Source organism: Ranitomeya variabilis, chromosome 2 (assembly GCF_051348905.1).
Source record: "Ranitomeya variabilis isolate aRanVar5 chromosome 2, aRanVar5.hap1, whole genome shotgun sequence".
Taxonomy (NCBI): Eukaryota; Metazoa; Chordata; class Amphibia; order Anura; family Dendrobatidae; genus Ranitomeya; species Ranitomeya variabilis.
The window spans coordinates 884,467,906-884,480,137 of NC_135233.1; the positions used below are offsets into that span (position 1 = coordinate 884,467,906).

At 41.0% G+C, this 12,232-nt stretch overlaps 1 protein-coding gene across 1 annotated transcript in view; it reads left to right on the plus strand.

Annotated features, from left to right (window-relative positions):
* Positions 1 to 1,388: 1,388 nt before the first annotated feature.
* The window catches only part of MELTF (melanotransferrin), a 153,422-nt gene continuing 142,578 nt past the window's right edge, over positions 1,389 to 12,232 (plus strand). Inside the window, exon 1 of the mRNA XM_077290401.1 lies at positions 1,389 to 1,530. Within this exon, the coding sequence (XP_077146516.1) occupies positions 1,485 to 1,530 (46 nt within the window). The 5' untranslated portion in view covers positions 1,389 to 1,484. The remainder of the gene's footprint in view (positions 1,531 to 12,232) is intronic.

The window sequence follows — 12,232 nt, forward strand, 5'->3', positions numbered from 1 at the left end:
GACCCGCATTGTTCGACGCATGCGCCTTTTGAGTAAAAAACAAGTGATGACGTGTGTAGACAGTGACAAGACCACCCCATAGATATAAAAAAAAGGGTGATTGCATTGTATTTCACTTGCCTGCACGTCTGGAAACAGAGAGTACACGAGACACAGCTCTGCCTTCAAGAGATGTTAGTATATAATTTCTCTGCCCTTTTTTTTATTCTTTGCAATGTTTGTTTTGTTTTTTTATGTGTGTGACATTTTTTTTTTCTTGCAATTTATGGTGGTTTATTTAATTTTTATTGGGTTGTTCTGCGTTGACCACATGCGTAAAAAAACGCTGTGTTGTGTATTGCGTTTTGGGTTGCGTCGACGACGCTGCACCCAAAGACGCTAATGTGAATGTAGCCTAAGCCAGTGGTCCTGAGATAGACATCCTGTCTTAGGCCTATGGATATGTATATTGATACACAATGGCTGTGGTGTTTGGGTGACAAACCATTGTTCTTTGAATAGACATCTTGGAGCCATCCCAAATGGAGGTGAACCTTCCTACACAAGAACTTTCTTCCCAAGTACGAGGATGCCGTCTGCAGGAAGGTGATTATTACTGCAGCCAATGACAGTGTTCACATTGCCAGAAGACGACTGGACATTTGCCACAGAAGATACCGGAAGCAAGGGTGGTGTCATGGCTTGTATGTGGGTGTGGATGTGTATTGGTTTAATATATATGTAAGGATCAGTTATGTATCTTCTCCTTCCCACATCCCAGTTTCCTCTACCCTCTCCTATTACCTCTTTCCTTTAATTTACCCTTGTCCCTTAGTTAGACTTCCCTTATGTATGTCGTTGTAAATACCTTGTTTGTATTAAACCCACTTTTAAAGATCCAGTAGTTCTTGTTAATTCGTATTAACTGGCACCCCAAAACTTAGCAGATTCTACAGATACGGAAATAGTCATTAAAAGTTGCAATTTGTGTTGAATTTAGAGAGACCAATTAAATTGTTCTTGTCTTTATTGGTTTATTGTAAAAAGCAGAAAGTTTTTACATTTTACTACTAATCCTAATTTTTGATGGAGGCCTAATTACTTTGATTGCAACTGAGCATATAATTTTTTTAATGACAACATACAGTATTACAATAATATAAATATATACTGTATTTATTATATGTGTAATTGGTTGATGAATTACATGACATGAAAGTTTTTCTTGCATATGTGCTGTAAATTATTACAAGCATTTTATTGAGGAAGTTATGAAACGGTTGCTCTACGTGTGGAAAACTGTGATGACTTCAGACATTTTTCCCTAGTGTTTTCCATCCCCCAGCCCCTTTGCCCTTTAGTCAAACACTCCTGGCTGTGGAACCTTGCCAGCAGGGAGCAGTCATGATCACCAAACACCTTTTCATAAGAGGAGATGCCTGCAATAGAGCAGTCTCTTTCTTGCAAGCAGCTTGGAGTGGTTGTCAGCTGGAGCTCCAGGGAAAATGATCTGGAAAAGTTTGTTTCTCGTGTTTTGCTTCTCCCAGAAAAGTGAGTGTTCTCTTATACTAACATCACTTTCACATTCTTCTTTTAGGCTACATGGCCATGGGATATATTAGATGTGGATTTTTTGCTCAAATTTTGGCTCTGTTGCTATCTTCTATAGGAACAGAAATACAAAAATAAGGTCTTTAAACAGATCCCCTACAAGCTGGACACCATTGGCTCTGCGCAAACCAGATTGACTTTGGTAGTGTCTATCATTTTACTGAATCAAAGAATGGCACAGGTAGCGTAGGGATTTTTTAGCCAGATTGATAACATAGGCTTGGAATGGAGCATAATATAAACAGGAGATCTCATCTATATAGTATTGATCTTCCACACAAAAAATGTAATTTTTTTCTGCAGATTAGAGGGGTAAAATATTCATGAAAAAAATTACTTATGGCTCAATGTTATAATTTTATACATAACATGAAGATTATTTAGCACAGGGTAAAGTATGTTCCTGACCCCAGGCTCTTCTTACCTGTAAAAGTTAATGATCTATTTACATTGTAAAGATTGATAGATGAAAGGAAGGATTTTCACCATAATCACAGATGTTAGTTTAGTAATTTTTCATGATGGGTGGCAATTAGTGATTAGTAGATTAGAAATATTCCTGGAGATTAATTAAAACAAAAAAGTCAACTAAGTGTATATAAATTGTATTTATAATGTCTATATAAATGTTTGATTTAATTTGATTCATTACAAGTAAAGCAGAATAGATCTAATTTTATTCCGGAACAGATTTATCTGTGCTATTACAACAATTGTAGATATTTCTAAAAGGTCTTAAAATAGGCAAACGTGTCCATTCAAAGATACACTTTACTAATAAAGTTGTTAATATTGTAAATTATGTGCATGACAACCTGCATAAAATGAAAAATGTGTCTCTAATCTACTCACCAAATATATTTTCTCAGGAATGCTGGTATCTCCAGTATTAGATCAGAAAGACATGGTGAGTAGTGTTGAGCATTCCGATACTGCAAATATCGGGTATCGGCCGATATTCGCTGTATCGGATTTCCAATACTGAGTTCCGATACTTTTAAGATATCGGATACCGGAATCAGAAGTTCCTATAGTGCAATGATGCACTATAATGGAGTGCAGGCCTGCCGGGGGTCTGTACGGGCCTGCCAGGGGTCTGTACGGGCCTGCCGGGGGTCTGTGCGTGACTGTGGGGGGTCTGTGCGGGCCTGCCGGGGGTCTGCTTGGGCCTGCTGGGGGTCAGTGCGGCCTGCCGGGAGTCTGTACAGGCCTGCTGGGGGTCAGTGCGGGCCTGCCGGGGGTCTGTGCGGCCCGTGGGGGGTCTGTATGGGCCTCTTGGGGGTCTGTGCGGCCTGCCGGGGGTCTGTGCGGCCTGCCGGGGGTCTGTACAGGCCTCTCGGGGGACTGTGCGGCCCGCCGGGGGTCTGTGGGGCCCGCCGGGGGTCTGTATGGGCCTCTCGGGGTTCTGTGCGGCCTGCCAGGGGTCTGTACGGGCCTCTCGGGGGTCTGTGCAGCCTGCTGGGGGTCTGTGTGGCCCGCCGGGGGTCTGTGCGGCCTGCCGGGGGTCTGTACGGGCCTCTCGGGGGTCTGTGCTGCCTGCCGGGGGTCTTTGTGTTTGTGTGCAGGCATCGTCCGATGGGACTACAAGTCCCATCGGGGTATGCCTGCTACAATGGCAGCGATTGACACATTAGCCAATGATGGGACAGTATTATATTTTCAGTTGTTTCACACTTTTTTGAAAAGTATATAATTCCACATGTGTTAATTCATAGTTTTGATGCCTTCAGTGTGAATTTACAATTTTCATAGTCATGAAAATACAGAAAATTCTTTAAATGAGGTGTGTCCAAACTTTTGGTCTGTACTGTATGTAGTATGTATGTTGTATGTATGTATGTATGTAGTATGTATGTATGTAGTATATAGTATGTTGTATGTATGTTTTATGTATGTATGTAGTATCTATGTAGTATGTTGTATGTATGTATGTATGTAGTATGTATGTAGTATGTTGTATGTATGTTTGTGTTTTTTGTTTTTTTTTACATTCAACACATTAGCCGGATGATGGGACTACTACTGTCCCATCATTGGCTAATGTGTCAATCACTGCCATTGTAGCAGGCATAGCCCGATGCACACAAAGACCCCCGAGAGGCCCGCACAGACCCCCAAGAGGCCCGTACAGACCCCCGGCAGGCCGCACAGACCCCAGAGAGGCCCATACAGACCCCCGGCAGGCCGCACAGACCCCCGGCAGGCTGCACAGACCCCCGAGAGGCCCGTACAGACAGCCCACGGTCCCACACAGACACGCAGTCTCCGCCCACGCACCGCCCACACTCTTCCCCCCTCCGGAACTGGATGTGCAGGGAAAGAAAGGGCTTATTTTCATTCCGACATTTGTGTCCCATTGACTTGCATTGGTTTCCGGTATCAATATCAGCAATATCCAATATTTTTGGGATATCGGCCGATCCAATCCGATTCCGATATTTCCCGATATCGGAAGGTATCGCTCAACACTAATGGTGAGAGATAGTGGGAGCTGCCTCCTCCTCTTACCTCAGCACTCCTGGTATCTGTATGATTAGATCAGACAGGATGGACAGCAGTGTGAGCAGCCTCCTCTTACCTCAGCACTCCCGGTGTCTATGATTAGATCAGATAGAGTGGATGGACAGCAGTGCAAGCAACCTCCTCTTACCTCAGCACTTCTAGTATCTATGATTAGATCAGATCTTACCTCAGCACTCCCGGTGTCTATGATTAGATCAGATAGACTGGATGGACAGCAGTGGGAGCAGCCTTTTCTTACCTCAGCACTTCTAGTATCTATGATTAGATCAGATCTTACCTCAGCCCTCCCAGTGTCTATGATTAGATCACATAGACTGGATGGACAGCAGTGTGAGCAGCCTCCTCTTACCTTAGCACTTCTACTATCTATGATTAGATCAGATCTAACCTCAGCACTCCCGGTGTCTATGATTAGATCGGATAGACTGGATGGACAGCAGTGTGAGCAGCCTCCTCTTAGGGTATGTGTCCACGTTCAGGAAACGCTGCGTTTTTGACGCTGCGTTTTTCCGCAGCGTCAAAAACGCAGCGTCCAGATGTTACAGCATAGTGGAGGGGATTTCATGAAATCCTGACTCCACTATGCGTTAAAAAACGCATGCGTTTTTGCCGCGAAAACGCACATGCGGTGCGTTTTTTCAAAACGCAGCATGTTGCTACAATGAGCAAAACACGCAGGAACACCGCAGGTGACCTGCCAGTGACCTCAGGTGCAGTTTTGGTCAGGATTTTACTTGCATAAAATCCTGACCAAAGCCTGAAGCAAGCCTGAACGTGGACACATACCCTTAGGGTACCATTACACTAAAAGACTTACCAACGATCACGACCAGCGATACGACCTGGCTGTGATCGTTGGTAAGTCGTTCTGTGGTCGCTGGGGAGCTGTCACACAAACAGCTCTCTCCAGCGACCAACGATCAGGGGAACGACTTCAGCATCGTTGAAACTGTCTTCAACGATGCCGAAGTCCCCCTGCAGCACCCGGGTAACCAGGGTAAACATCGGGTAACTAAGTGCAGGGCAGCGCTTAGTAACCCGATATTTACCCTGGTTACCATTGTAAAAGTTAAAAAAACACTACATTCTCACCTTCTGATGTCTGTCACATCCCCCGGCGTCCACAGGGTTACGCGCTGCTGCCGAGAGCTTCCTGCACTGAATGTGTCAGCGCCGGCAATAAAGCAGAGCACAGCGGTGACGTCACCGCTGTGCTCTGCTTTACGGCCGGCGCTGACACAGTCAGTGCAGGAAGTTCTCAGCAGCAGCGCGTAACACTGTGGACGCCGGGGGACGTGACAGACATCAGAAGGTGAGTATGTAGTGTGTTTTTCTTTTAACTTTTACAATGGTAACCAGGGTAAATATCGGGTTACTAAGCGCGGCCCTGCGCTTAGTAACCCGATATTTACCCTGGTTACAAGTGAACACATCGCTGGATCGGCGTCACACACGATGATCCAGCGATGACAGCGGGTGATCTGACGACGAAAAAAAGTTTCAAACGATCTGCTACGACGTACAATTCTCAGCGGGGTCCCTGATCGCAGTAGCGTGTCAGACACAGCGAGATCGTAAGTATATCGCTGGAACATCACGGATCGTGCCGTCGTAGCGACCAAAGTGCCACTGTGAGATGGTACCCTTACCTCAGCGCTTCTAGTATCTATGATTAGATCAGAAAGACCAGATGGACAGCAGTGTGAGCAGCCTCCTCTTACGTCAGCACTGGTGTCTATGAGTAGATCAAATAGACTGGGTGGCAGCAGTGTGAGCAGCCTCTTCTTAGCTCAGCACACCCAATATCTCCAATATTCGATCAGAAAAGACAGTAGTGTGAGCAGTCTCTTCTTATTTCAGCACCCATTAGATACAGTTGTGCTCAAAAGTTTACATACCCTGGCAGAATTTTTGCTTTCTTGTCCTTTTTTCACAGAATATGAATGATAACACACAAAACTTTTTCTCCACTCATGGTTAGTGATTGGGTGAAGCCATTTATTGTCAAACTACTGTCTTTTCTCTTTTTAAATAGTAATGACAACCCAAAACATCCAAATGACCCTGATCAAAAGTTCACATACCCTGGCAATTTTGGCTTGATAACATGCACATAAATTGACACAAATGAGTTTGAATGGCTACTAAAGGTAACATTCTCACCTGTGACCTGTGACAAATGCCAGGAAAATTGTTCGGGATGCAAAGAAAAACCCCAAAATAACATCAGCTGAAATGCTGGACTCTCTGAAAATTTTTTTATCATCATACCGCCAAACAAAAAGTGCAATAAAACGCGAACAAAAAGAATGTAACTAAAAATGTTGAAAACTACTACTACTGAAAACGTCAACTTGTCCCGCAAAAAACAAGCCGCCATACAACTATCAGCAGAAAAATGAAAATATTATAGCTCTCAGAATCAATGAAAATATTTTTTTTCTATAAAATAATACTTATTGTGTAAAAATACCAAAACATGAAAAAGATATAAATTGGGTATCACTGTAATCGTACTGACCCAAAGAATAAAGCTGCCTTACCAATTTTACCACATGCAGAATGGTATTAAAAAACATAATGAAAGGCAATTCTTGAATTGCTGGTTTTTGTTCATATTGTCTCACAAAAAACGAAATAGAAAGCGATCGAAAAATGTCATGTGCCCAAAAATGGTACTAATAAAAATGTCAGCTCTTCTCAACCATAAAATGACTTTGTTGTCCAAAATATGGAAATATTATAGCTCTCAAAATATGGTGATGGAAAAACTAGTTTTCACAATAAAAAGCGTTTTATAGTCTGTGACAGCAGCCGAACATAAAAACACGATATAAATCTGGTATCGCTGTAATCGAACCGACCCGCATGAGGAATGGCATAAAAATAAATAAAGCCAATTCTCAACATGCTGTTCATTTTTTTATTCTGCCTCCCAAAGATCACAGTAAGTCTTGGCGCACATTTATTCTGCGATCTGCTCTGAGCGCTTACACCGGCATTTCTGTGTAAATCTCTGAAATACGTGATTCATACAGAACCTCTGGCAGAAGATTTCCTATAATGAGGCAGATGGAAGGACTGTCGGCGCCATAGTACCTGTGATCAGGCAGTGTCCATCTTTTTAGGATTGCATAAAAGTGCCGTTGGCCACAGTTTTATGCACTTCTGAAAAGGACACTGCTGATCAGAGGCCAGATGGAGTCCAGAGTAAGGCTATGAGCACACGTCAGGATTTCTGGCAGAAATTTTCCTGACAAAAACCGGACATTTCTGCCAGAAATCCGCATGCGTTTTTACCTTATTTTTTACCGCGATTTTACCGCATTTTGATGCTTTTTTGTGCGTTTTTTCCCCAATACATAAAATAGCGGAAAAAACGCAAAATTAATGAACATGCTGCTTTTTTTACTGCGATGCGTTTTTTTCGTGGAAAAAACGCACCATGTGCACAAAACATGCAGAATGCATTCTAAATGATAGGATGCATAATGTATGCATTGTTATTGAGTTTTTATAGCGTTTTTATTTCAAATAAACGCAAAAAAGCCTGAACGTGTGCATATACCCTAACTCTGCTGCCTCAATATAGGGGCTTCCACGTTTCTGGTAGCACAAAGGCTCTGGAAAAGCTAAATGGCTCCTTGCCCCCCAAAAGAAATTCAGCAAATTCTCCGCTCCCAAATCCAAATGCCTCCCTACCTTCTGAGCCCTAGGGTGCCTAAACCACATATAGCGCCCATGTTTGGCATTTCTGTAGTGAAGAGAACCTGCCTAATTTATAGGTGCGTGTCTCCAGAAGCATGAGCTGGGCATAATGTACTGGTCTCTACAATGGCAGTTTGCAATTTTTTTACTCAGCAACATCAACTACTGCCTGTTTCTGGAAAACGCCCATGGAGTCAAAATTGTCACTATATCTGTAGATAAATTCCCAAAGGGTTATAGTTTCCAATGATGGGGCATTCAGCTTTTCTAGCACTTAGGGGCTCTTTATATGTAATCAGCAAACTATTCTAGGAAGATCTGCATTCCTGGAGGCAAATAGCGTTCCTTCCTACCGGAGTCTGTATGGCAAAGTAGTACTGCACAGGCACATATGGGGTATTTCCACATTAGGTAGAAGTTGTGGGACAAATTTTGGTGCCACTTTTACTCATTTCCCAGTATGAAAATGTAAAACTTGGGGCTAAAACACAATCTTGGTGGTAAAAATGTAAATTATTTTATCTTCACTGCTCAATGGTATAAAAGTCTGTGACACACCTGTGGTGTCAATATAATCACTGAGCTACTAGATGAATTCATTCAGAGGTTTACTTTGTAAAATGGGGTCACATATGGGGGATTCTGCTGTGTTGACACCTAGGGGCTCTGCCAATGTAACATGGCACCGTCAAACAAAATCTGCACTGTAATATGGCGTTTCTTCCCTTCTGAGCTTTGCACTGTGCCTCAAAAGTAGTTTTCGATGACATATGGGCTATCGGAGAACTCAGGAGAAATTGCACAACAAAAGTTGGGATCCATTTTCTCCTGTTACCCTTCTGAAAATACAAAATTTGAACTTAAAAAAGATTTTTGCGGGAAATATGTGATTTTTTTATTTTCACGGCTTAAAGTTACAAACTTCTGTGAAGCACCTGTGGGTTCAAGGTGCTCAATCCACATCTAGATAAGTTCTCAAAGGGGTTTAGTTTTCAAAATGGTTTCATTTGTTGTGGGTTTCCACTGTTTAGGCACATTAGGGGCTCTCCAAATGCGACATGGTGTCCGCTAATTATTCCGGCAGATTTTACATTTAAAAAGCCAAAAGATGCTCCTTCCCTTCCAAGCCCTGCCGTGCGCCCAGTTGTTTTTCTCCACATATTGTGTATCTGCGCACTCAGGAGAAGTTGCACAACAAATTATTTGGAGCAATTTCTCCTGTTACCCTTATTAAAATGCAAAATGTGGAGCTAAAAAAGATTTATCTGTGAAAAATGTGATTTTTTTTATTTTCACGGCTTAGCATTATAAACTTCTGTGAAGCACCTGTGGATTCAATGTGCTCAATACACATCTACAGTACATAAGTTCTCTAAGCGGTCTAGTTTCCAAAATGGTGTCACTTGTGGGGGGTTTCCATTGTTTAGGCACATCAGGGCCTCTCCAAATGCGACATGGCATTCCCTAATTATTTCAGCAAATTTTACATTCAAAAACTCAAATGGCGCTCCTTCCTTTCCGAGCCCTGCCGTGTGCCCATACAGTAGATTTACCACATATATGGAGTATTGGAATGCTCAAGACAAATTGCAAAACAAAATGTATGGTCCGTTTTCAACTATTACGTTTGCGAAAGTAAAATAAAAATTAGGTCTATAGGAACATTTTTGTGAAAGAAAAGTAAATGTTTATTTTTTCCTTCCACATTCCAAAAATTCCAGTGAAGCACCTGAAGGGTTAATAAACTTCTTGAATGTGGTTTTGAGCACCTTGGGGGTGCAGTTTTTAGAATGGTGTCACTTTTGGGTATTTTGTGTCATGTCATATAGGCCTCTCAAAGTCATTTCAACTGTGAGGTAGTCCCTTAAAAATGGTTTTGCAAATTTGGTTGTAAAAAAGAGAAATCGATGGTTAACTTTTAAGCCTTATAACTTCCTAACCCAAAAAAATTATGTTTCAAATATTGTGCTGATGTAAAGTAAATATGTGGGAAACGTTATTTATTAACTATTTTGTGCAATATGACTCTCTGATTTAAGGGCGTAAAAATTAAAAGTTTGAAAATTGCAAAATTTTCAAAACGTTTGCCAAATTTACAATTTTTTCACAAATAATAACAAGTTGTATCATATAAATTGTACAATTATCATGAAGTACAATATGTCACAAAAAACTGTCTCAGAATCAGTGGGATCCATTGAAGTGTTCTAGAGTTAAGACCTCATAAACTGACAGTGGTCAGAATTGTAAAAATTGTTTTGGTCAGGAAGTTGAAACATGCTTCGGGGCGAAGGGATTGAAGGAATATGATGGCGCTATATAAGTAAGCATAATAAATAAGTTGCCTTGTCCTTGTTAATACTTGAGATAATAAGATCTTTGAAATTATGTAAGCAAGTCATTTTGTGGCAGAGCTTAAAATCATGGGAGATATTTTTTTTTGTGTCATTTTTTTTTGTGATTGCTGGAACTTGTAACCTGATTCATCCTTTAAGATAATTGAAATGGCCAAAGAATGACTTTGCACTTTTGTTTAATTCATCTGATCAATCATAATAGTAATTTAGAGTTAATGCAAATTGCCACTATAAAAACTAAAGTAGCATAATTTGAGAAATCAAGATTTGTATCCTCGTCAATACTTTTTGTCCACAACAGTAGACCTGGCAAGCAGAAGATACACCAAATTTACCACTGAGGCTCAAGCTATGTGATAGATTTCACAGCTCTCGCTAAACATATTAAACACTTCCCTTCCTAATACAATGTCTTGGTTGGCTTATTGTAGATCCATATTTGATGCAACTTAAGCCTTGTACCTTTTCTTAACATTTCAAAACTGTCTAACACACTTTTCAAATCTGGCACATACTTTAGTAAATCTTCCCTACTGTGCCATGAATTCCCACTACAAACTTAAATAGATCAGCAGTAAAATATATTATCTCAATAGCACAAATAGATTCATATTCAGTGATTCACACTGAATTCAGTGTTTTTAACCAACTATTATGGTATTTAGAAGTTAATTTGAATTCCATCACAGCAAAGTTTAGATGTGTATTTTAAACAAATGTCCTTGGAATGTATAGACTGTACATTATAAATCTGTGCTGTGATGTAATGGCTTGTTTTTTTTCCATCAATCCCTCCTGTAAACAGTATATGCTATAGTTTTTTGTTCAAGTAGTAACAGTTGCTGCTGTATGTGCCAGGAAATATTTCATACTAAGTTTGTAGTGAAGGTACTGTTGATTTGTGGTTCTTTTCCAAAAATGAAGAAATCTACCTATAAAGGAAAGTATCCGTGCTTATATTGATATCAACTATATGAAGAAATAAATATATATACAGGTGCTTCTTACAAAATTAGAATATTATCAAAAATATAATTTACTTCAGTTCTTCAATACAAAAAGTGAAATGTTGATGATAGTGTTGATGATTATGGCTTAAAACCAATGAAAACCCAAAAGTCATTATCTCAGTAAATTAGAATAATTAACAAAAAACACCTGCAAAGGCTTCCTAAGCATTTAAAAAGGTCTTTCAGTAGGCTCCACAATCACGGGGAAAACTGCTCACTTGACAGATGTCCAGAAAACAGTCATTGACACACTCCACAAGGAGGGTAAATCACAAATGGTCATTACTAAAGAAGCTGTCTGTTAACAGAGTGCTCTCTCCAGCATTTTTAATGGAAAGTTGAGTGGAATGAAAAAGTGTGGTAGAAAAAGGTGCACACGCAACCAGGATATCCGCAGCCTTGAAAGGATTGTTAAGAAAAGGCCATTCAAAAATTTGGGGGAGATACACAAAGAGTGGACTGCTGCTGGAGTCATTGCTTCAAGAGCCACCACACACAGACGTAGCCAGGACATGGGCTACAAGTGTCGTATTCCTTGTATCAAGCCACTGATGACCAATAGACAACACCAGAAGCGTCTTACCTGGGCCAAGGAGAAAAAGAACTGGACTGTTGCTCAGTGGTCCAAGGTGTTGTTTTCAGATGAAAGTAAATTTTGCATTTCATTTGGAAATCCCAGAGTCTGGAGGAAGAGTGGAGAGACGCACAATCCAAGCTGCTTGAGGTCTAGTGTGAAGTTTCCACACTTAGTGATGGTTTGGGGAGCCATGTCATCTGCTGGTTTAGGTCCACTGTGTTTTATCAAGACCATAGTCAGCACAGCCGTCTACCAGGAAATTTTAGAGCACTTCATGCTTCCCTCTGCCAACAAGCTTTTTGGAGATGGAGATTTCATTCTCCAGCAGGACATGACACCTGTCTACACTGCCAAAAGTACCAATACCTGGTTTTAAAAAGAACAGTATCACTGTGCTTGATTGGCCAGCAAACTCACCTGACCTTAACCCCATAAAGAATCTATGGGATATTGTCAAGAGGAAGATG